Below are 27,746 nucleotides of genomic sequence, written 5' to 3'. Positions count from 1 at the left end.
CATACATACAGTAGTTTATTACTAAAATTAAACTTACTTTGAGTGTTATTGCATGTTATTGTCAGTGATATGCAATGTTTTACAATAGTGGATTAACATGAATTATTTTAAAAGGATTTAAAAGGAACTACATGCATCTATAACCAAATTACTTTAAGTTTATTTCCCGATCATGACAATGAGCACACGGCGGGTGTGACCGGTCGGCAGGGGATGCTCACTCCTCCATGGTACCTGATCCCACCTCTGATGCTTTAGAGGTCCGTGTTTGCTCTGCATCTATTTTCTAATGTTTAATGGACTTTTGAGCTCGAATACTGTTCGTTATCTCCATATATTTCATTTAAGGAATCTCAGGACCACTAAATTAATAATTTTGAATGTAAAACATTTGGAAGTTTGGAAAATAGACTAAAATGAAAATTAATGACATTAAGAATACTGATTCAAGCAACGCAGAGGGAGTACATTCTCCAGAAATTTTCACTATGAGAAGAACTGCCCCTTGGTAGATCTTTAGTTCGATAGACAGGCCACATTCATAATTTTTGCAAATATTTCTAAAAATCAGAACAATAATAAATGCTTTCAGTTTATTGCATCATATTCAATTTGACAATTTTCATGCTTCGCAGATATAGCCACCAAGATATGAACCGTTATCACAATAGATATTGTGAAACTTGTAGCGGCTTCTTGCATAAAACATCATGCAGTCCTGAGGAGCGCTGTCAGATCCATTGGGTTCTCCGGCAGCAAAGGCAAAATATTTCATCTTAGTCATTTGTCCCTTCTTGATCCATCTCCAATCTCCTCCGGACGTTCTTCTGTTTATATTTCTTCCCCCGACAAAGTAGTTATAACCTGATATTTTAAGTTTTAAAAAATGGAATAGATTTCAATAAGTTAATCTTTAACTGATATGAAAAATATGTATAAGTAAAATTTGAATAGAAGAAACCTTAAGAATTTAGAAAAGGGCATCTTTCAGTTGTTCCATTAATTTAATACCTGTATGCATTTTCTTTAGAAAATTTTTCATTCGCAAAGCCTCTTCGAGAGTTTCAAAGTTGGCCAGATATCCACCAGCATCTAAACAGTTGGCCTATAATATGTAATACATAAAGAATCACCTGAATGATAATCAAAAGAAATTGTAATTTATATGTTATCATTTCCAAACATTCATTTAGAAGTCTTTGGTTACTTACGAATGCAGTGTCAGCTGACACTGTAGCTTTTCTGATCAGATAACAAGAATCCCAGAGTTTTTTAAATCGTCTAGGACAACCACCTTTGTTTGTTTGTTTGTTTTGTTTTTTTTTGTAAAAAAAAAGATTGGATAAACAATGAAAAGGAAATTGAATAAGAACATAAATGCTTAAACATCTGGGAATGGGGTGCCTTCAGAGAAGAAGAAAATAATTTTAAATACAATAGTCAAAATGTGAAATTTTATTCTCATTTCCCGTTTTCATCTACCATAAAAAAAACCCATTAAGACGCGTGTAATCTTTACCATGTAATACAAAATGTTCAAATCCTTCAGGTTTGTAACATATTGTAAAACTGTGAAGATTTACATCAAAAAATACAATTTATCAAACCCTGGTGATTAACATCAGATCTCATTCAGTCGAACTGTATTTGAAATTGATGATGATAAACAGAGGTCCAACATTCTCTTTTGCGTTTAGTTTCGTTTAATAAAAATTGTTAATAAGCATTTAACTTGAAATTCTAATACAAATACAATATTAAGATGAAAAGAAATACCTCCAACGATTTCAACTGCGTCAATAGCTACATATGAACCGGAGACAGTACAATCAACTTCGATTCTCAGCTCATTTACAGGAAAGTTCAATCTCTGAGTATAATAGTGTTTATTTTAATTTTAAAAATTATATGAAACACTTTAATACTAACAATGCCATTATAACTCAAAACGATTCTTAACTAAAACACTTAAGGATTAGAAAATATCATTATTTTTTCAATAATGTTTCGATTTGTTTCGTGTATGCTCCCTACTAATGACTTTCAAAAATGATATTTTTGTTGAAAGATTTTCATCTTAGAAAAGAAACGATTACTCAAAGGGTAAAAAAAAACAATGCCAATTTTTACCACTCAGAATTTAAAAAAAAAAATAAATGTTTCACTGAATTCTATGAAAAATACTCACTTTTATTTTGGGGGAAAATATCCTAGATCTCTTGATTAAGTGTGCATATGGAGCCTTAAATATTTCAATCCATCGATTTTCTTCATTTTTCGCCAATATTCCAGTGACAGCTCCAGCATTATAAGTTTCATAAATGTTAACCTCAGTTAGCCAAATCTTTTCCGGGAATTTCAACTGATAATTTAAAGGATATTCAGCAAAGAAATGACGATGTAACCTTGGTTTTTAAATATGTCTCAATGTAATGAAAATTTGAAGAACCTTGATCAATCCCACATAGCTACGGAATAAGGCTTTTTTGAAAAGATTATGTGCGGATGATTTTTTTTTTCAAGATTATGCCTGTGGGTTATTTTTTAAAGAATTCAATCATTATCTAGTGAGAGGAGACACCCTTTTAAGAGTTTTACTTATTTGCTTATTTAGTTTTACCTCTATGTATTGTTTTGCATTATAACTCGACTGCATCCATGTCAATGGACCAGCGCTATATTTAGGATAGACATTCGGTTTTCCCAATATCTGTTTTGCCGAGTAGCTAGAAAATTTGCAGTAAACAATGAATGTGATCTTGTAATAAAATATATTTTTTTGTGATTAGATTAATGTAGATTACTTGAGAACATGAAAACTTGTTTACCTTGATGAGCTGTACTGTGACGAAAATGCTGTAACTTCCGAAGCCCATTCTCGTTTGATGGCTTTTTCACATTAGAAAAAAATATATATTAAAGTCTAATAAACATTTGTTTTCAATTCATTGAATCTTCTTGGCAGGGGAGTATATATATATATATATATATATATATATATATATATATATATAGTTTTGTGCCATGCGGATTGTGGGATATTTTGTGTCTTTTTCACTCACGTTGTGGGTATCATGGATGGTTTATGGGTCATTATATATTGACCCACAAACCATGTGCCTAAAAATTTGTTTATGACAATAATATAGTTACTATTTTCATTTTTTACAAAAAAAATTTTTTTGACCCATAATTACACACTCAAAAAATGACCCACAATGCAATTATATATATATGAAATCTTACCACTCTGTGGATTGGCAGAATTTCGCGCGTGACCCACAATTTTTTATATACTTCCCCATGAGTATTGGAGGGATTATGGGAAACAACTAGATTGTATAGCCTAATTGTAGTGAATCATTATCAGATTGTAACGCATTATTTATTTACATGTATGTCATGCCATGCATGAGCTTTTGTTTTCAATGTACTATGTACTACATTGTATAAATCTAGAAAAAATAAGGTTAAATAATTTTATAAGTTTTAATCGTTCTATAGTTGTGTTCTTCCTAAAGTCTATATAATTTTTCAGATATGAAAGAAAGCTTCAAGTATATCATTTTATAAGATAAAATGACTTTAAAATGTTACTATAAAGAAGGCGCGTTACCCTGATGTGAACCGTGAAGTTTAAGTAATAAAGAAATATGTCAGTATGAAGTCGCAGAAAATCATTCACAACTCAAGGATTATTCAGAAAAAAATTATCACGCGTTAAGATTTTAGGGAAGTGTAATCAAATCAATGTGATTTTAACATTTTATAGATAGACAAGTACAACTGTACATATCCCACGATGTTCTTTATATCAATATATTGACCCAGAATGATGTATAGTTGCCTGTAATTTGATCCTGCAATATTCTATAGCTATATATGTACATATAAATGACCCATAATTATCCGATACATGCATTACATGTACATGTAGAACCTTGATATAGATATATAGATATATTTATGTAATATATGTGTTTATAATATTAACACATTTATGTGAGAGAAAGAGATAAAAGATTTGGGAACAAAAAAAAATTTACGTCAAAAACGTATTGAATAAAAACAAGTAATTCAAAATAGGACAATCTCTAACCATTTTACTCGCTAAATAGTCTCGGGTATTTGCTTTCATCCTCCCACGGGATGAACCTCTGCCATTCAGTCCCTGATGGTTTGAAAAGGTGACCACTTCGCGGTTTATAAAGCGTAAACTGCCTAAACCCAGTATATATCCAACAATGTTCTTTCACTTTTTTGGATATATACGTATATCTTTATACTTATATATCTTTATACTTATATACTATCCCACAACAATATACTCGTACTGTACATTGATCCCGCAACATTATATATATATGTATACAAATTAATGACCCACAATTATATCACATATACCTAAATATTGAGTTATATAAACTAATTAAAAAATAGATCATTAATGACATAAAATGTCTCTAAAATTTATTTTAAAACAAAAGGTTGGGTCATGATGTTGGGGTAAGAAAGTTCTGCCACTTACAAACAAGTCTTAAGCATCTGACCATGCAGATATTTGTTTTGTAAGACATAAACACAGCGGTTCTTAATCAATGTAAAGTTTTCCACCAACAAACTTCTCGCACTCGATCATTTTGCTTAGTAACTTATATTATAGAGATACATTGCTTCTAGTAAAAGAGGCTTCGTTTCGGGATAGTGTATTTTGTGTATTGAGTGTTTAAATTCACTAATAATATTAAAAATCGGAAATCGCTGAAATCCAGTTTTTTTTTTATAAAATCATATTTCAATGTACATAAAAAAAGGGATGACACTCGACATCTTCGATACCAGGAAGTGCCTCGGTCCACACTATAAATAGGCGTCGGAACCGGGAGGGGGGGTAGGGGGGTTAACCCCCCACTTTTTTGCTAAGGTATACATGATATAGGCATTAGAATTGAAAATTGAAGCTTACTTTTTTTTTAAGATTTAAACCCTCCCCCCACTTTCAATTAGCCCCTCGCTATAATTTGCTTTTGACGCCTATGCTATACAATTATCTAATGCCTGAGCAGTCAATAGACCAGAATATTTTTCCCGAGGTGCACAGAGCAGCTGTGCCTCAGTGTGTTCTATTGCCCGAGGCCAACAGCCGAGCATTGTTTCAAATTATTGTTTACCACTGACGTCTGTTCAATGTTACATATAAATTCGAAACCCAGATCGGTTTTTCCGAAATACGTTGCGGTCCAATAGATCGCAGTATAGCCATATTGACCAGCGGTTCAATAGATCGGTTTCAAAAAGTAAGATAACTTAAATGAAAAATTACATTAATTTTTAGGGACCTTGTAGAAAAGAGTTATCCGTAGTAAAGTATAAAAACAAAGGCATGAAAATAAGTATGAACTTCGCCAGTAAATTGTTAACGTTCTGAAAACTAATAATTATTATACAATTATTGCTGGCTTTTGAGGTCAATATGATGATTTAGACACCTGAGGAGTACAATATTCACCGAGCCCGAAGGGCGATGTGAATATTGTACTTCGAATCGAAGGTGTCTAAATCATCGTATTGACCGAAAAAAAAGCAATAATTGTTTTATCATATGATTCAATGATTAAATGACACACATTCATTAAGCAATCCATGCCATCTTACATAATGTACTTGTTCACATCTACTGAAGTACTAGCCAAACATAATGAGAGAAACGGGGTTACAAAAACAACATTGTATTATTCTAGAATTTTTAATTCTAGTTTAAGTGCAATGTAGAAAAAATAAATGTCAAGCACATATATAGGATTGATTTTGAAAAAGGGGGTATTAAAAGGAAAAAAGAATAACAACTTACCTGAAAACAAATCTTTGACTACCCCCCCCCCCCTCCCAAAAAAAAAAAGAAAAGAAAAAGAATTCGCAGCAGTGTTAAGGCGTACTTCGAAGAAATCAACGGAATATAAACGTGCATAAATACATACCTTTTTAAACTGAATTTATTTTTGTAAAGGTACTATATTATCACATGGCTTTAAATATTATTTGAAATAACATTGTATACACCGCTCTGTAATGAATTTGGTTTGGTCACGTTATTTGACAGTCACGTGATAAATGCATATAAAGTGTACTGTATGTAGCACAGGCACTTGGGGTATGGACCCCCCCTTTTTCCATTTTTTTTTCTTTTTAAATCTGGTGTCGAGTCACCTTTTTCCTATTTTTGTATTCTAATATGCACTGTATGTTATCAATAATGTAACTCTTTTGTCTCTATAAGCTGTTTTTAAATATATCGTTTTCGACTGATACATAAAAAGAGAGAAGGCTTGCAACTCTTTTCTCATCGTTTGCCTCACCTCGCTTAAACTTCGCCTGATTATTTATCGAAAGCATAAGAAAAAATGGAATATGCATACATCAATAAATTCGTTATACATTCTTCTTCCTTTTCATATTTCCATTTAATTTTTATGTGCCCCCGATTTGTAAATATTTCGATTAAATCACCCACATCTAGGGTAAATTTTGTTGATGTGCACCAGCTGGGACGGAAGTGCAATAACGGTAACTCTAACTTTATAAATGTTCTGCATTTTAAAAAAAATTCCAAGCTTTGCAATAACAATATTGTGAAATTTGGTTGTCTAAGTCTTCTATTAAAAGTTAATCTTCATCCATTAGAATTTGCTAGTTACAGTTATCTTGTTATTCACAGAACTTACCGTTACATGTTATATGAAGAGAAAATTCGGGATTTATTCCTTCTCGCATTTAATGTTCCGAATGACATTACACGTAATGATGATACCCGAAAATACCGGACACTTCCGTCCCAGCTGGTGCACATTAACAAAATTTACCCTAGATGTGGGTGATTTAATCGAAATATTTACAAATCGGGGGCACATAAAAATTAAATGGAAATATGAAAAGGAAGAAGAATGTATAACGAATTTATTGATGTATGCATATTCCATTTTTTCTTATGCTTTCGATAAATAATCAGGCGAAGTTTAAGCGAGGTGAGGCAAACGATGAGAAAAGAGTTGCAAGCCTTCTCTCTTTTATGTATCAGTCGAAAACGATATATTTAAAAACCGCTTATAGAGACAAAAGAGTTACATTATTGATAACATACAGTGCATATTAGAATACAAAAATAGGAAAAAGGTGACTCGACCCCAGATTAAAAAAGAAAAAAAAATGGGAAAAAGGGGGGGGGAGTCCATACCCCAAGTGCCTGTGGTATGTAGGTCACAAACAAATTTTTAATATCGCAATGGCATACCCTAGTTAAAATTAAAAATTTAAGTAATAAATTGTTCCTACATAAATTGTAGTTTATGGAAAGTGCTGCTGCTTTAAATAGAATTCGCATTTTATTAGTTTAAATTTCAAGTTATCTGGCTTATGTCGAAATATCTGTGACCTTTATCAAGTATTTTATGTATTTATTAAGTAATGCTCTCGATTTCAGGAAAGCAGCAGCACTTTTCAAGTTAAGGAATGTGTCCGTTATGTATATTCAAAAAATGGTCAAGATCTATTAAGTTTATGCCCTTGCGAAAAGGCTATTTAATGAGGCACCTCGGCGTGAAACATGCACACCCTGTAGACAAAAACACGGGAAAATTAATTCAATACATTCTTTCGATAGTTTTAAAATAATGACACTAAACAAACGTTTCAGATTTGTATTAATGGTCTACCTAAGATTTGAAAATAATATTCTGTTTAATAATAAAATGCATTTTTCACTGTGAAAAAATTACTTGATCCGCCTCTCACTGCACATAAAATGCGTCAAATTTTACCATGATGACGTCATGTCGACAAGTGCATTGCGATCGGTGACTTGTTTAGATCTTGCTGTGTGGGATTTAACTAGCGACAAAAATGAATGCAGTGGTAAGTTTTGATGTAGTTCATTACTCTTATGCAGTTTAGATTAGCAAATTATTTCATTTTCTGTTATTGTGAGGAATTGCTATATTTGTGTGATGTCACAGTAAACTTTTCCCGAATAAATTATGCCCAGCCCTCTTTATGCAGCCTTTACAGAGCTGCGTTCTCCCAACTCAAAATTTTATTTGGTGGGATGTAAAAAAGGTCCATAAACGAGGGGAGAGGGGGACTTTCATTAAAATTTTTCATCCTTAAAATTTGAATTAAAACTTTACTTTCTCAAAAGGTGGGGAGAGAGGGGTAGGCCACCTGCAACCCCCCCCCCCCCACCCCAACCCCTCATCCAATAATCTGTGTGCCTTAATGTTATGTTCATATGAGTGGAAGTCAGGTGCAAGTGAAATAACTTTCCAAAACTATTTGCATCAATTTGGAATTTCCCTATCTATTTTTGGTCCAATTTAGAATAAATAATTCCTTATATTGACCTGGAAGGTCACGAGAATCTGTTACAATTTTATGTACTTGTATACCTATGTACAGATGTAACTGTGCGTAGGATGGATTACTAAATTATTAAGGATCGATAAAATGATACAAAATATGCATCATCATTATGAAAAAATAAAGATTTTCTTTTATGACATGACCTTGTACATATGTATGCCATATGACATGACCTTGTATGCCATTCCGTTTGCTCTTAAAAATTTAAGCATTTATCTTTAAAAATGCGGATTTTTTTTTAATTCCCGATGTAGAATTTAAAAGGCAAGTATCACTGATATTCATTTTCATTTTTTAAGGAATTTATTTCATTATTTAAACATTAAGGTATTGTAATAGATGGGGGTAATTATTGTAAAATTACAGTCATTTTCGAGTCAGATTTCTCTAATTCCTAGCACAGGTACTTGTGGACAGGACCCCCCCCCCCCTTGAATATAACCACCCCCCCGGGTCAAAAAAATATTTTTATGTCTTTCTTTCATAAGCTATTCTTTTAGTACACATTTACAATGTATTCCATTTGAAAAATCCAGAAAATAATGCAGAATTAACGTTTTACTAAAAAAAAAATCATACCCGCGGTATTATAAAATAGAGAAGGTAAGTCACTTCCATTTGTTTACACTGGACCCCTCTTGGATATCAGGCCCGAAATATCATTTACCTACTACATGTCACCAAAATGTGTCATGATATCTTGTTTCGGTAGATATTTTTGTCTTTAATCGTGCTATCTAACTGCCCAGGCATTCCATAATAACCCTAGTACTCGTCGTCAAACGTGAAAAATGCTACAAGGTTTGGAAATGTCAAAGTAGAAATTACGGAAGTGATGCAAAAACGAAACCAAGCGTGTAACTCGAGAGTTCCGAGTGTTATAGAATTGAGGGAAAACCAAGAGGTCTACGAAAAAGTTCGGGAAAATTTTAATAAATAAGTCGAAATTGATTCATTAGAATTTAATTCTGCTTAAGATTTTCGAGATGAGTGAGGGTAGTCGTCAATATTCCCTTTAAAGGATGTTATCACTGATAGCAAGTAGCGTTTTAAAATACTAAAGGAAAGGAACACAATCTTGTAAACAGCCCCGCTTCGAAGCACAGGTACTTGTGGACATAGGAACCCCCCCCCCCCCCGAATATACACCCCGGGTCATAAGATATTTTTATGTTGTTTTTTTTCCCCATAAATTATTCTTCCAGTACACATTTACAATGTATTCCATATAAAAAAATCCAAAAAAAAAAAATAACGCAGAATGAACTTTTTATTAAAAAATCATACCTGCGGTATTATATCCAAACGCTATGACTTGATAGGAACCCTCGTGTTCCATTAGTACAATTATGTATATAGATAAGGCCTCTTCGGAGATCAATCGCAACTTCTCGGGCCTTCCCGACAAGCGGAAAGACAAGCTCGAATGTGTTTCGAAATCGTCCATGACAACCCCCTTTTCAAAAACATTGAAATGAATGTTGGGTGGCCTTTAATCTGTAGAGTCTTGTCCTTCCCTTTAAGGAATGTAAAGATATTATTCAGAATATGCGAAGGAGGGGATAATGAACTGAATACCAAGCGACTCCATTTTGCATAAAATTTTAACATCCGGTGCTGTTAATACATTCGAGGTGTTTTTCCGAGCTTTCCAGAAAGGAAACATTACAAAAAAGGTCCCCATTATCATTTTCGTGAATTTCCTTTGTGTTTCTCTTGTTATGTGATATTAAATCAAACTATATACACCACACTCGGATAACCTCTGGAAATAACGACATCTTACGCTTGACAGCAATGGCCAAAATAATTATCATAAATTCGTTGACTTTGAAAAGCCGTGTCAAGTGCGTGTTTTTTGTTGTATGCGTCGAATCTGGTTAATCTTTAAAAACACATTTTTTTTGTTGTTTAAAATTTGTTTTAAGCGCTCATGTTGAACAGACTATAGTGTATATTGAGTTAATCCGATCGGGTAGTAGATCACAGAAAAACAGACCGACTCATGGCCACTCATGAATACATTTAACAGGGCATTGATGTTTGAATATGAATTCCAAACTTCAAGTTTACTTAATATGGTTAAAAAATTAAAATGTTTGCAGACAGACAGGTGGACATGATGCCCAGATCTTCGACCTTCTGGGGCATAGAAAGTACATGTACATGTAACTTGATGAGATATAATCCCAAAACCTTTAAGGATTCATGAGTTTAGCAAGTGTAACTTTTTTTATTGCGTGGAGAGTTCTAAGCTTCACGCAGAAAATATATAAGCGTCTGCGAATTGAAACCGGATGCAATGCAGCTTGCACATGCACCCGAGTGCTTGACAGGTCGCTAAGACAACTTGCTCTTAGGACTATGCACCCCAGTCAGAATCGACTCACCGTCGGGAAAACTCGTTATATTCACACGTACATGTACATGTATAACTCGCCTAAGCACATTTATTTTATGTGATCGACTTACACGCAAAGATTACACTTCTTTTAAAAATCTAAGCAACAATTCTAAATACCATATAGGTACAGTGTATATATTTAATTTGCGGTTCTAATTATAAGCTCGGAATCTTGATGATTATAGAAAAAAAATTGTTATAGCTTTGTAAATTGTACGAAGTATAGAAGAAATATTTAATATATTCGCCAATTTAGAGAGGGAATATCTATGATACAAGTAACTTATAGAGTTTGAAATGGTGGTGAGTTGGGGTGGGGTTGCTGATTCATATCTGATAAAGTTCACATCCACTGCGATCCCTGTATTCTGAGGTCAATGATCAAGCCAATATTACAATTAATAATAGATGTGTAGATCATAAGACTGACCTTTTATCCCCCGCTTTTACTGAAAGTGGGGGATATTATTTTCGGTCCGTCCGTCCGACCGTAGGGCTGTCCGTCTGTCTGTAACATTTTCGTTTCCGCGTGATATCTCGAGAAGCTTTTGGACTTTTGCAATGAAATTTTACACAACAACTTCCCATGGCGATTTTGAGGTCGAAAGATCAAAGGTCAAGGTCGTAAATTCATAAATTCTGTCTGTTTTGACACTTTCGTTTCCGCGCGATATCTCGAGAAGCCTTTGAGCTCTTGCAGTGAAATTATATACCACAACTCCCTATGGTCTAAGAAAGACTCCAATTGACTTTTAGGTCAAAGGTCAAAGTCGTAAAGTCATACATTCTGTGTGTGTGTAAAACTTTCATTTCCGGGCGATATCTAAAGAAGCATTTGAGTCTTTGCAATTAAATTTTATACCTTAACTCCCCATGGCCCCGTCCGCCCTTCTTAAAGTGCCCCCCTCGGACCCCCCCTTCCCGATCAGCGCATGCTTTTTTTTTTTCCTTAAGCATGGGACACAGTTTCTCTGAATTAGCTTGTCATGATTACACCACAACAGCATATTATTCAACATCAATATAACATTAATTAACTGTACAAATCACAATACTTTTTTACTGGTAAGAATACAATTCAATTAAAAAAGAGAACAAAATCAATATTCAATACAGTCAATTTATTCTAACAGCTTGGTCAATTTCGTATTACTTTGAATTTAAAGTCGACCTTCGAAACGTTTGGGCCGGAATGTGTCGAGCACGTTCTGTCGTCGGCGACAATATGTACTGTGAATATTTGCACATTTTGTCGCCGATATTTTGTGTTGAAGAATATTTACTAAGGTCGTGAAAAGAGAGAGAGAGAGAGAGATATTGAGACACACAGAAACAGAGAGAGAGAGAAGGATAGGCAAAGTGTATGGCAGATAAATAAGTAAACAAGTTGTATTTATCTAGCATAACTCCCAATAATGTAGGGGAAAGGTTTTGGTCAGAAAATTGTGTCCAGGATTGGTGTATATCATTATGATATGTCAAGATACCGTATTTCTTGAGATATCTGATAAATCAGTCTAACCTTTTTTTCTCGTTGTATATACATGTACTTCGATATAGATTTTTTTTCAGTAGTAATGATTATCTGGAAATTATTTTCGCGTTATTCTTATTCATGTGCCGATATTATTGGTGCTGGGGTTAACATATTTTGCTCACCTGAGCTGAAAGCTCGTGACCTTTCCGGATCACATTTTGTCTGTAATTCTTCTGTAAACTTTTTCACATTTTCAGCTTCTTCTTATTATACCCCACGCAACAAGTTGCGTGAGGTATAATGTTTTTGACCCGTCCGTCAGTCAGTCAGTGTGTCAGTCAGTGTGTCAGTCAGTCAGTCAGTCCGTCAGTCCTGTTTTTTTGTCAGTGCAACTCCTCATAAACCGCTGCACAGAATTTCGTCAAACTTTGCAGATATTTAGGACAGAATGTGTAGATGTGCATATTACCAGGAAATTCCGATTCCTTTATTTTTTCTTGGAATTTTGGCACTTTTCAACTTTTATTTTTTGTCATATCTTGAATATAGAGATGAACAGTTTGTCAGTGCAACTCCTCTTAAACCGCTGCACAGAATTTGGTCAAACTTTGCAGATATTTAGTACACAGTGTGTAAATGTGCATATTTCCAGGAATTTCATATTCCATTATTTTTCTGGGAATTTCGGCACTTTTCAACTTAGATTTTTGGCCATATCTTGAATATAGAGATGAACAGTTTGTCAGTGCAACTCCTCTTAAACCGCTGCACAGAATTTGGTCAAACTTTGCAGATATCTAGTAAACAGTGTGTAAATGTGCATATTTCCAGGAAATTCCGATTCCATTATTTTTCTGGGAATTTCGGCACTTTTCAACTTAGATTTTTGGCCATATCTTGAATATAGAGATGAACAGTTTGTCAGTGCAACTCCTCTTAAACCGCTGCACAGAATTTGGTCAAACTTTGCAGATATTTAGCATACAGTGTGTGGATGTGCATATTACCAGGAAATTCCGATTCCATTATTTTTGCCTTAAGAGTTTTAATGCCTATTATTGAAGAAACTTTCCAACTAGGTAATAAGGAAATCCACTGGAATCAGCTTTTGTAATGAAACTTTATGTGAAATATTTTATGACCTTAAAAGACCCCTATTGATTTTGAGATCAAAATATTAATGATTTGATACACACACAAAATCTTGGATAGTTCTCTCCCCCCCCCCCACCCCCCAATCAAATTGGTGCTTTGCCTTAAATAATTTCATAAGTACAGTATATAAACAAATTCATGAATTATACTGTGTATTTAAAATGCACTGTGCCATTCATTGCGTGTTGCATTGTCGAGTTTTGGGGGAGCGTGGGGTATGTGAGCTTGCTCACTTTTTCTTTCATTATAAGTAGATCTACTTCTGAGACAATTTCAACCAAACTTGCCACAAAGCATCCGTGGATAAAGGGGATTCAAGTTTGTCTAAATGAAGGACCATGCCCTCTTTCAAGGGAAGTATAATTATGAATTAGTGAAAATTTAGTGACATCTTTTAAAAATTTTCTCAATAACCACTTTGTCAGAAAAGTTAAAATTCATATTAAAGCTTTCTTATAAAGTGTAATTCAGTTTTTTTTAGAGCATGTCCCTCGGGGAAATGGTGGGGCTACAATAGGTGATCAGTTTTTTCATACATGTAGAATAATTCTTTCAAAATCTTTTAAAATTCTGAAATACGCATACTTTTTCTTTTCACTTGCATCTAATAACGTACTGCCCGACTATTGCATTTTCACGTGACCCACAATCATATATATATGTAGTACTGCATAATGCCGATGTCGGCCGCTAACTAGTGAGTGTGGATCGTAGTTGCTGATTTGAGGGAAGAAATTCTGTGGATGCTTTAGACTGAACTGAATCGAAGTGCAATTAACGCTAATCTTTATATTTCCCATGAGAGTAGTGCGAGGCAAATGATGTCAGCAGTTTTGAGGAAAGGATGCAAACTTTTACAAATTTCAAATTAAAGCTTTAAAACTTTATTCTCATAGAACAATATTAGGGCTTTCAACATTTTTTTTGGAGGGGGGTGGGGGAAGTAATGATTTCAATATCCTACGTGCTCAATAACAATAATGAGTAAAACTATAAAATAAGCATATGGCATGAAATAAACGAGTAAACAATAAACAAAGTAAAATAAGAAAAGAAATTAAATGTTCGAAACTGTAACCTTTAATTTGATGTTATAGAAAGCATAAGTACTTAATTTACTCCATTTCATTGAGCATGCAAGTAATACCAATTAAAAAATACATTTTTTCCCATACAAATATCGGGAAATGTATACGGGATGGAATGGTCTGATTTAAGGGCATAGATGGAAAGGAGAGTGTCTGTGAAAAAAAAAGAGAAATGTGCCTTTGAATGCATAGTAGAAAAGGTGTAAATAGGCCATATTTCCTTTTTTTGAAGGGGTAAGTGAAATATGAGGGTAGGGTACATGTAACATGCGGTGTTTTAGCAGGACTTGCACAACTATGGATTCTCCTTAAATTCAGAAATATTTTGGGGCTTGAATCAAAATTAATTCTTCATTAAATTGAAATACATTCCACATGTAAGAAAAGAAGAACGCATGGTAGCAAAATAACTGACCATATTTGATACAGGAAATGAATGCTATAAATGACATTCGAAGGAAATATTTGTTTTTTATTTTATTTTTATTTTTTCCCAAAGCTTCTAGCTACAATCAATTTTCTCGAATCATTCTTAGGAGAATATCAGTAGCACTTTTATTGTGTTCAGCTCAGTGCTAAATTGGCAAGGAATTCTTAGGATGTATCTGACAGTGAATATCGCCACCCTTACATTTTTTTCGCCGGCGATAATATGTACCTGGCTACCCTTACTGTACATGTCGTTCATTGATACAAATTAACACCGACGCCAATTTGAGACTTTTTTCCCTTTATGAAGAATGGACGATGGAATGGTCCCTGCATACATATCGGCACATAATGTTGTCGGTGATAATACAATGTAAGTGCAGCGAACTTTCTGCATATATTATCACCAAAAATATCGTTTTAAAGAATGTTTTACTGGGGTCGGAGATTGAGAGATTCTTTTATTTTTTTTTCGAAGAATCCATATCTCTTAAGATCAGCCCGAATACACGTTTTACATGCAATATGGCATTTTATTGCAGCTGCTTCCACGGAGTAAAAAATGACTTGTGCTTGAAAAAATATGATTTGTCATTTAGTGAACATGCAATCTCATGAAATTTAAATATTTGATTCTCGATTTGAATACGATTTTCGTGTATACTCACGCGTATTGATGTACACAGAGAAATTCTGATTTATGAACTTAACAGTAGCTCAACTCAGTAGCTTATTGAAATATGCCTACTTAACAAGTCTGTATGAATTACACGTCAATAATATACATGTTTGATATATAGTGTGTAAGTGTTTGAAAGTTGCCTTGTATTTCAAGTTTAAACGTTATCCAACAGAATTATTGCTGAACACCACTAATTCTGTATCAGATGTAGGTAATTTCGGGAGGGTTCACTCTTCATTAAGAAGCTCCAATGGATCGATTCCCTCTCTGGGAGCGTAATCTTTTGATTTGAACTTTGAAGCGACATTTCATATCAGCAAGTAGCCCTATAGAGCATACGGATAACATAAAAGTTTCTGAAGATATTTTTTAGGTTTGGGAGTCTGATGCACAAACACTGCATATAATATGTCAAGATGACACTATTCTGACGTTTGAAATGAAGATACACTTAATTGTTCATTTACTTGTTAATAAAATTTGTTTAAATAACTGAGCCCATCCATGCCAAGAAAAGGTACGCATTCTAGCTGTAGAGCGAACTCAATAAAAGCCGACTTAGCGTTAATCTGTTATTTTCCCCCAGGGAGATGTGCGCGAGGCAATTAATTCATCAGTTTTGAGGGAGGGATCTTAAGTTTTACTGGGTTTAAATTAAAGCGAAAATACTAATTATTTAGAAGCCTTTGCGCCTTTCCCCCCGTTTTTTTTTTTTGGGGGGGGGGTTCCATCCAAATCAAATGCGGTTAAAAAAAGCAAAATAAAAGGAAAAGAAAAGTTAAATTAATTATAGTAAACTAATTGTTCATTAAAAATTAGATGCCTTTCAAATTTTTAAGTATTTCCATATCAAAATATTTTTTTTCCTATAGTATAAATTAACATCGGGCACGATGAACTTGGTTGCGCCGTATTATGATATCATACCGTCAATTGTAGTTCCATACATATAGAAATATTATTTTTTTCTTTTGATTTTTTTTAATTTCCTTCCAGTCTATTTTTACAAATTTGGTACCTGTGCCTGAGACATTTTACGTACTTTGTAAATAAATAAAGGTTTTTGACAGGAACTTTTTTTTTTTCAGGGCATAGGAGGCTACTTCTTGGGGTAGAAGTTTATTTTTCTTTAACTAAGAAAACTGAAAACTTAGGATCCACCCCCTCAAATCTGCTGCCGTTAATTGTCTTGCCAGCGTTAGGGAAATATGGGTGATTTGCATCAATTACACTTTTATTGACCCCATCGCTGTGGAAAACTGGACGGGATTTCTTGGCATGTTTAGCAGAAATAAAACATGTTTGCATATGCATTAATATTTATAAAATATCCTGTTTACACTATAAACACAAAGTGCATGTTATGTATTATGCTAACATGTATCACACCCCATTTGATGTTTGTGCTTCTTCTACAGAAAAAGCAGATAAAATGAAACGAAACTCAATCTTCTTATTTATATATGGTTGGGCAGTATCAGGTACAGAGTCCCTGAACTCTCTGAATGACAAAATAAATTGTATTAATAATTGATAATTGACGAAAGTGAATAACAGACGTCATGAGTTGTTTAACAAATTGAGTCGAAGACTGCATTTTAAATAAACAATAGTTGTGTCACTCAAAATACCTACTTCTGGCCATATAATTATTATACCCCCGCTTGAAAAGCAGGGGGGTATATAGTGATGGGGGTGTCAGGCCGTCAGTTTGTACGTCCGTCCACCCGTTACGCTTTGGGGTACCCATCTCTTATCCGCAACCCCTCTTATACCAATGAATGAAATTTAATGTGACTTTCACAGAATCTTTGTTACATATATAAAACCGTCATATACGGAATTACACAACAAATTTCTAAAAAGGTATAGATTTCATTGTGGAGAAAATGTAACGCTTATCCAAAAATGCAGCAGTTCTAAATACAATTTTTTTTATTTTAAAAAGGCTGTGGTCACACTTTTATAGGGTAATTTTAATTTTAATCTCTGAAGAGGAGAAAATCACCCTAAATTGGAGAAATCCGGAATGTTTGACGGTTTTTGAACACACGTAATTGGAGAAATATAGAATCTCCCATGCTTTGTGGTTGGATACGATTTTTATCCAACGAGTTGTGTGTTTTATCCCCGAGCCTTAGCAATTATTTTTATCACATGTTTTTTTAATAACTATCAATATTTAAGATTGTTTTTATGTTATGAATCCACACTATTTACTTCATCATTTTCATGCAAAACCCATTGTGACGTCGCAGCAGTGGTATATGATAAAAATATCTAATGAGTGATATCCACGAGATAAAGTGGTAAACATGTGATAAAAATTGTTTCCCATTTCATACACAGGTAAACCTTAACAATTAATATATACACAATCGATAAACTGTAAACGTGTGTTTAATTTTGCAAAACAAGGGCTGACAATTGTTACCATACAATTAGTATGAGGAAAAATCCTAAGAAACGTGTTTCATAAAAACAAAACAAAACTGCATTATGCATTATTGGAATATTTGATACTCTTCAATTATATAAATGTGACGGTGATGGTGCGGGGGTGGGGATGGGGGGGGGTTTAGATTTTTCTGACCAAGAATTCACAATGTTTTCAGTATAGAATTGATCAAGTATGATATGCATTTTCTCAATACCTTGGAACTTAATCATCAATTTCTACGGGAGAGAAGGGGAAAGGAGGTTGAAGAAGGCCGAATTTAAGCTATTTATCTACCTAGCCTGTTGACCAGGCACCCTTATAATCTGAATTTAGCTCCAAGCATAAGCGTAATCACAGGGGAAGGGCAGATGAGGTTAGTGTCCTATCTTTTTTTTTTTTTTTTGAGGGGGCAATGGAATCTTTGTGCCCACACCTACACTTCGGGTAAAATTGTACAAAAAGAAGATATAATAACATGCTTACTAGGAAATGCTCGTAGTAGGTTTCAAATTGTAAAAAAAAAAACTGTTACTTTATTTGCTTCTCAAATATTTTACTCAGTTGACACCCCCACCACTTCCACGAATGCCCCCCTTTTCAAAACTTGTGTACAGACATGTGGAGTAAATTAATTGAATCTTGATTTTGGTAATCTTAGATTAATTTTATCATTATTTACCCAGTTCTGTTAAGGATTATAACAATAATAACTTGATTTATAAACATTGATAGTAGTGTACTTCATATTTAAGTAAAAGTTACAGCAGCATAGAATATTTAAATAATAATATATAAATGGTGCCTGTTTTGGAGGGTAACAGTTGAAATTGAATGTTACCCTCCACAACAGGCACCATTTATTTTATTACACTGAATGTCTTATTGATTTAGGATGTCAACAAAAAAAATTGTCGATCGTTTAGAAAACTTTCAAACTCCAAGCTTCTATTTTTCTCAGTAAGAAAGCTTCGAAAAAGATTTACCGACTTCTTTATTTTTTATTATTTTTTTTTTTGTTTGATACTCGAAAAGTCCTTTATCATTTAAAGTTTGTTTCGTTCGCGTATGTTGTTTTCAAGTAAGCTACATCGGACGCCCGGTTATTCGGCTAGGCTACCCAAGTAAAATTGACATCCCTAATATGTACATTTTTAAAGATACGTTTATATGTATATACATGTGAAGGAAAAAACTGTTATTATACTAAAATGTTTAAAGTAATTGTGTTGAAATAGAAACATGTTAATGACTTAGAATATACGCGGAAGTCTGATTTTGCCATCTATGAGATCTTACACGATGATCTGTATCTTGGGCCGAAACTGCAAGTATCCGAAAAAGCATAAGGATTGAAAATCTTTAAGCCAAAATTATGTGTTCTCATCTGCATCCCCCACTGTTTAAAATAATATCCTTACACATTACAAATATTTCATAAAAAGTCAATGTTTGGTAAATTTTCAAGAAATGTTTTGATGCTTATGTAGTGTTGTAATGATAAACTGATATATCCTGATACAATGTACGTTTGGACCAAAGTCGGTACATATAACCGGTCAGTACGGCAATCCAGAAAATTCCTTTTTATTTGATACGGTTTATAAGTTAAAGCTGAACGCGATTCGTAAAGGGAAGAAATCTAGGTTTGTCCACCATATTACTTTGCATTTTCCGTTACCTGTACGGACCCAAAATAAGCCGTTAACTTGGTCACAGTTTAATGTAATCAGTTTTCACCGGTTACGTATTGTATTCTACATAGCTATTGTAAAACTCTAGGGTAGCGACAAAAGTAACTCCTTCCACGGCAGAAAACAAAGTTACCAAAGAAACTTACATCAGTTGCACAGGTCAGTGAAAAACAAACACAAATACACGTGAACTGCAATAAAATGTTTGTTTGTTTGTATGTTGTTTAACGTCCCTCTCGAGAATTTTTCACTCATATGGAGACGCCACAATTTGCCAGTGAGAGCTGCGAATTTTGTCCTATACTCGGCACTCAGGGCCTTTGAGCAGTGAGGGATCTTTTTCGTGCCAGCACCTTCTGCGACACGGGACCTCGGTTTTTACGGTCTCATCCGAAGGACCGGTCTCCACGTCCCACAGTGGGATTCGAACCCGAGACGTAAGGATCAACTCCTTACTCCGCGACTCTAGACCAGACGCTCTAACCACTGCGCCATGCGGGCGACGCAATAAAATGTAAACAAAGGTAATGTAAGATAACCAACAGGAACACTTGTCATACATTCCACGCAGGTACCCCTGACAAGAAAACAGTCAGGTATAACAAATGCGAAAAGTATACCCCGTTGTTTATATCGGAGATAGGAAAACTAATATGGCGTATGCATTTTTACGAGTTGTGCTTTGCATTTAAAAGCAATAAACGCAGTCTTTTTTGTTTGTTTAAACGCATTAATTACTGCGATTAAGGAGATGGATCATGTTACAAAAAGCATTAAAAATACCCAGTAGTATATTTTTTTATACAACACATAGAGCTTCATTAAAAATGGAAAACGTATTTTTAAGTCCGTTGGATGGGACATTAAATGGTGCCCCGTGTCAAGGATTACAACAAGATCGTTTCTCTGGATTTCGAAAAAGAGTAGGCTCATCGGGGGCAGCCAGAGAAACCAAAACTTTCAAAAACTGATCATTTAAACAGAATAATCGGCGTTAAACATTAAACAAGCAGTCAATCATTTCAGAATATAAAGATTTTGCTGAATTTCAGCAGAATGGTTATAATTATATTAAAAAAAAATTAAATGTGGGGGTTTATGTAATTTTTTTTCTTTTTTCATAGATATTATTGAATGGTGTCAATTTTTAGCATAAAGTGAGGCTATTATTTTATCTGGACTTTCACAATAAATTTGCTATATTTTTCACAAGATGATAATAAAATTCATGGCAGTTAATTTGATGAATAATTTGGGACCAAGATAAAACATTTCACTGCACAGAATAACTCTGTGTGCAACTTGCATGGAAAAATAGGAATTCAAACTTAACAGTGTGTAAATTCTTTGAAAAAGAAAAATCTCATTTTTTTTCTGAAAAAAAAAAAAAACTTCCGTCAGAAGATATATTTCCTCTCCTAATGCTTTTGGTATGGAATTTAATCTTGGAATTTTAATTGAATATAGTTTAATTGGCATTGTAGACTCAAAATTTATTGAAGGAACTAAAATAATATGCAGATTTTTTTAATAGACATCAAACCAAAAATATGCTCAAAATCTGAGGAGCGAACCTCTTTAAACGCAGTTTTCTCAGCGGGTCTCCGTTCAATCCCTTACTCCTAAAGTTATACCAAACCTTTTATAATTTTTGATATTTTTTTAACTTACAGAACAGATATGAAAAATGATATATATTTTTCAATATCAACATACATGTATCACGAATTTCTTTTTTTAATCTGTGTGTATCGATACCTATATCGTACAAAATAAAGTTGTATTCAAATTAGGTTGGTTTGTGAGGAAACAATAAAAGAGACATGGCCCGCCCCAAAATCCTCTCTCGGGATCAAATCTTAGAATCATCCTTCAATAATAATCCCCTAAATAATGACCATGATGACCAGTTATCAAAATTAACTTTATTGATTCTGTTCACAATGTACATGTCAGATATCACGCCGTTTGCATTGTCGGTTTATGATACAGAATACGATAGATGTGTTCGGTATAAAATTTATCACTTCTTTATTGAAAATGTCCTTCCATTGTCAAAATTCGAGTGTTGGTAAAATGGGTTGGTGCTGTCGGACCTGTACGGGCAAATTAAAACCCTGGTTGTAAAATATTCTTCGTTAATACTCAGTCAATTGAATTGAAATGGGTGGATTATGAAGGTCGATTATAATAAGAATATTTATTAAATGAGATGTTTAACTATTAGTAATTCTAATTGAATAATATCAAAGTTGTGTAAAATGGGAGTAAAATTTCTTGTCATATATTTGCTTTCAAATACATTTTGTTGAGTGTGTTCAGCAGATAATATTAGTCGGAATATTGCAGTTTTAAATTAGCCTTTTGATGTTTGTTGTGTCGGCATATATCCATCAAAATTCATACAATCTTTAAAATCTTTCTTAACTACTGTACATTATGTAAAATTTTTCACAGGGTGCACCCCCTTCCTGTAAATTATTAGGACCAATGCACAGGCACTTGACGCTTTAAACCTTTCTCTTCAATGATAAGAATATCATCATATTATAATGATATTATGGTACGGGATGGACATTATGTGATGAATGAAGTGATTATACCGGTTTCTGGGTCACTGTATAAATGTATATATCGAATTGTGGGATAACTATATTCACTATACCTGTTTGTGGGTCACTGTATATATGTATATATCGAATTGTGGGATAACTATAGTCACTATACCTGCATGTTTGTGGGTCACTGTGCATATGTATATATAAATATACTCTGGGATAAATAAAGTGATTATATGCCACTCTGAGGTTCACTATTTTTAAATATGCATAAAAACTATTGGATACGTAAGCATATATATAGATTAAATACAGTCCCTGAAACGTTCTACTTTCCCACTTGAACGGTGAGCGAACGCTGAACGAACGGTGAACGAACGCTGAACGAACGCAGAGCGAACGGTGAGTGAACGATGTGTGAACGCTGAACGCAACTTGGTGAACGATGTGTGAACGGTGAACGGTGAGCGAACGCAGAACGCGAACGGAGCGCAAACGCGAACGCAAAGTGAACGGTGAACGAACGGTGAACGCAAGATGAACGATTTATTCGGAATGCCTCTGATCTTTTCCTTGCATTGAAACTATTCTATTGTATGTATGCCTGGTGCTAAAAAAAATAAATGAATAATAAATAAATAAATAAATAAATCAATGAAAAGTGTCCTAAGAAAGAAGATACATGCACAATAAGTAAAATTATTAATTTAAGTTTCTTACAATATTTTCTGCACATATGTACGATGTTTAAATTAAGCTTTTTAATAAGACGATTTTTATCGCTGTAAAACATTGTAATTGTTACCGAACGCTGTAGTATTAAAGATAAAATCAATCTAGTTGTAAAATAAATATGTTTGTTCTTATTTGATATAGAAAATCATTACAAATAATATGGATTTTAGAAGAGCAAATTACGGACTTATAGAATGAATTACAACGGTTGTAACAACCTTACATATATTTCCGTGCCAAGACGATTCCGCGTAAAATAATGAGAAAAAAATTAAAATATTTTACAAAGGTATGTGGACGTATTGCATAAATACACCCGTATATTAAAACTTTAATGCAATAATATATTTATGAGTCAGTTTTATTTTTTTATGATGATTTATTGAGCAGACTTCTACATGTATCTGTAGACATTTCCCGGCCGTGATTATAGTCGGATAAGTTGGTACAAAGAGGCATTCATATTATTTGTTATATATTAAATTTTCACAACTTGATATTTAAGTAATATGCTGTCATAGTTTTTATTAAACAGACAAATGAGAGAGAGAGAGAGAGAGAGAGAGAGAGAGAGAGATATTCGGTTTTAGCCCCCCCCCCACCCCCCGTCTCAAATGTTTGTACCTACATGTGTATCAAATAAAAATTCTTAATTTTTTTTTCTAAATATACCAGGCAATGAAAGAAACTATTTTTATCAACAAATCCATTTGTTTTACAGTCGTAATCGGTTTTTATTTTCCTGCTTCAAGTTCACACGAAGTCCACGTGCTTGACCTGTCAATCAAAATCATTCGACACTGTGCAGGTGTGAAAGTCTCGTCACACCGAAGGCAAAGTGTTAAGTATTTCTAAGAAGTTTTAACATTTTTTCTTATCATTTCTAGATCTGATTCCAACATTTCTAAAAAAAAAAAAAATAAAATAATAATAATAAATGAATAAAATACATTGGGAATAAACACTCAGAATGATTAAGCCGCTTGAATTTGAAACCTACTCCCTGCCATTTGAAAATATCACCGCCGGCACATGTATATTTTGAACTACTGTTGTTTAATGACTTTGTTTAGATGCATGTTTGTTTTGAGACTGAAATTTTTGTGCTACAAAACACATTAACTTCTATTTAAATGTTAATTAAAACATACCGAAAATACTAACTAAGTAACCGATTTACGGGAAGGGGGGGGGGGGGCTCTTATTTATATCAAATGGGAAACATATAAATATCATTTCTGGAGAATCACTTTGGTTGTATTAACGATAATCATGTTATAAAGGCATTTCTTTCTCTCTAATTAAAGACTTTATATATGTAAAGTGGAAAAAAATTCTATAAGGTATTATATTAATTTTTTTTTTTCAAACCACACTATCAATTTAATTTGCTCTAAAGATATCAAATCAACTGGATATCCGCAGTACTGTTTATAATCCTCAGAATTAGTTCTAACATGTATTTCTGTATTATTTGAAAAAAAATGTGTTAGAAATAAATATTTTCGTATTTCTGCTGAAGTTGGTAAATTAATTGACCTCGGTTATTATCTATCCATTAACGATTTGTCGTCTTTAACATAACAACAAAATGTTTCAGTGCTTGAAGCATCTGTATATTGCCCGTATTTAAATTTAATTTTTCAGCATCGTTCTACATAGGTACATACATGTACTTATAACAACATTTATTTTCCAGATAAATTTAATAAATAACCTAACAGCTAATTTAGAATAATAAAAATAAATATTGTAGATAATATTTTCTTTAAACACAATATGTTAATTATTAAATTTGTAAATCCTTACTTAAATAAAGATAAGTCCATTCACTTCGGAGTTCCGAATGACAGTAAAGACTGAACGATAAGTGAACGCTGAACGCAAGGTGAACGCAAAGTGAACGAACGAAGAGCGAACGCTGAACGCTTTGTAAACGGTGAACGCGAGCGCACGGTGAACGCTGAACGCAAAACTGTGAACGGAGAGCGAACGGTGAACGCACGGTGAACGAACGGTGAACGCACGGTGAACGAACGGTGAACGAACGGTGAGCGAACGGAAAAATGGGAAAGTAGAACGTTTCAGGGACTGTATATCTTGTTAAAAATCTCATAATATAAGGTTGATAAGCAGCTCTGTGTTGAAGAAATAAATAATACATTTTGGGATGGACATTATGTGATTAATTTAGCAATCATACCAGTTTGTGGGTCACTATATGTATATTACGAATTGTTGGATAAACAGGCGATTACATGAAATATATTGTGAAAATCTAATAATATTAATTTGATAACTTGTATGTTGAATAAAGAACAAAATACGTTATGGATTGGCCATTAAGGGATTTAAACGCGATGATTATACTTGTTTTTGGTTAAATAATAATTACATTTAAAAGAAATTCTGGGATAAGGAGGCGTTTAGATAAAATATCTTGTTAAGAATCAAATAAATTCGGCTGATAAGTTGCATAATGAATAAATAATTAATACACTTTCGAGTTGGACATTATGGGATCAATGTATAGTACATTCTAATACCTGTTTGTGGGTCACTATATACATGATTTACATGTATATGAGAAATTGTTTGAAAAGTAGGCGATTGCAAGAAAAGTGTAACATGCAAGAGTGTCATAATATAAGGCTAATTAGCTGTATATTGATATATAAAATATTAGTACGATACGATAAACATTATGGGATCAGTCTAATGAATGCACCAGTTTGTGGGTCACTACATGTATATGTAAGAAATTATTGGATAAGTATAGGTGTTATGCATGAAATAATATTTTTAATAATGTCATAATATTGAATAAATGAATAAAATATTATGAGATGGACATTACCGGGCTAAGGTAATGATTATACCTATTTTATTTCACTTTCTATGCGTATATAGCAACTGTGGGATATGTAGGCGCAGGGATAAAATATTTTGTTAAGAATTTCTAATATATGGCTGATAAGCTGTATGTTGAATAAATAAATTATGGTAATAGTAAATATATTATGGTAACGGACTGAATTATGGGATAGATGAAGTGATTATACCTGTTTGTGGGTCATTGTATATATAGATATGACGAATTGTGGGATAAATATATTGCACGTGATTATACCTGATTGTTGGTCACTGTATATAATGTATATAAAAATGTAGTGCTTGTAACAGTTTGTGGGTCACTGTATATATATATGTATAAATGAATTGTGGGATAAATATAGTGATTATACCTGTTTGTGGGTCACTGTATATATGTATAAATGAATTGTGGGATAAATATAGTGATTATACCTGTTTGTGGGTCACTGTATATATGTATATAATGAATTGTGGGATAAATATAGTGATTATACATGTTTGTGGGTCACGATATAAATATGTCTATAATAAACTTTTGGATATGTAAGCATATACGTAAGATATTGTCTTTAAAATCTCATAATATAAGGTTGATAAGCTCTTTATTGTTTAAATAAATAATTCACGAATGGAAGGTCATTATGTTATAAACGTATAGTGATCATAGCTGTTTGTGGGTCACTATATATATACATGTATATAACGAATTGTGGGACAGGCGATTGCATAAAATATGTAGTGTAGAATCTCATAATATTAGTCTGCTATCCTATATGTTGAATCAATAAAAATACGTTACGGATTGGACATTATGGAATCAATGCAGTGATTATACCTGTATAATTACTTTCAAAAATAAGAATTCAATGCTTAAATGTGGTTCACTATATATATGTATATAAGAAAATCTGGGATAAGTAGGTGTATAGATAAAATATGCCGTTCAATATCTAACATTGCTTAATGAATAAATAAATTATAAATAATACATTGTGGGATGGACATTATTTGATTGATCATCTTTGTCACTATATATATGTGTATGTAAGAGATTGTGGGATATATATATATATAGAGAGAGAGGATATCCCTAAATATCTTGTTCAGAATCTCATAAATCGTATTTCGCAGTGAGTCATTAATATGCAATATGACCCCAAAATACTTGAAAAGTAATAGTTAAAATCTTATATTGAATCCCCCAAAACTGTTCTTAATGATTCATTCTATTTTGTGCATATTTAAATATACATATATATTATTTATATCAAATATTAATTCTTATGTCTTTCATTGTGAAATCCAGGACATGATATATATAGCATGTGATAATATTGTGGGTCATAATATTCATAAATAGAGCATTGTGCGATGTATATACTTTATCCCACAATGCTCTATATATATGAAAATAATGACCCACAATGATATACAACATTTTTAATCTTATCTCAAAAATTATATTATATATTATATAAGGACCATATATAACGCTTAAATCATGAATATGACATAGCTATTCAATGTAGAAATGCGAGATCCCACAAACCTGTTTAGAAGGTCGGTGCCCACAAACAACCTCATATACCTATATATATATATATATATATATATATATATATATATATATATATATATATATATATATATATATATATATATATATATATATATATATATATATATATATTTGAAATTTTCATAAATGAATCAGATTTTAAGCTTACCTTCTGAAGAAGAGGCGACTAACATGAAAAAACACAGTAGAATCATTTTAGATGCCACCTACCCCTCGAAGTAG

The 27,746-nt window shown here is 33.1% G+C and overlaps 1 protein-coding gene across 1 annotated transcript; it reads right to left on the bottom strand.

Annotated features, from left to right (window-relative positions):
- Positions 1-579: 579 nt before the first annotated feature.
- Positions 580-27,746, bottom strand: LOC133172907 (uncharacterized). Its single transcript, XM_061307741.1, has 8 exons — positions 27,673-27,746; positions 2,829-2,889; positions 2,621-2,726; positions 2,189-2,362; positions 1,777-1,870; positions 1,212-1,294; positions 1,012-1,105; positions 580-864 (listed from the first exon to the last, which is right to left on the bottom strand). Exons 1-8 carry the CDS (start codon positions 27,716-27,718, stop codon positions 623-625), a joined length of 900 nt encoding a protein of 299 aa, XP_061163725.1. The 5' UTR covers positions 27,719-27,746; the 3' UTR covers positions 580-622.

The sequence above is a fragment of the Saccostrea echinata genome, unplaced genomic scaffold (genome assembly GCF_033153115.1).
Source record: "Saccostrea echinata isolate AGI-Se365-2 ecotype Australia unplaced genomic scaffold, CSIRO_AGI_Sech_v1 ptg000056l, whole genome shotgun sequence".
Classification (NCBI taxonomy): domain Eukaryota; kingdom Metazoa; phylum Mollusca; class Bivalvia; order Ostreida; family Ostreidae; genus Saccostrea; species Saccostrea echinata.
Note: the sequence above shows the minus strand (reverse complement) of the source record. Positions and strands in the feature narration are given on the sequence as shown.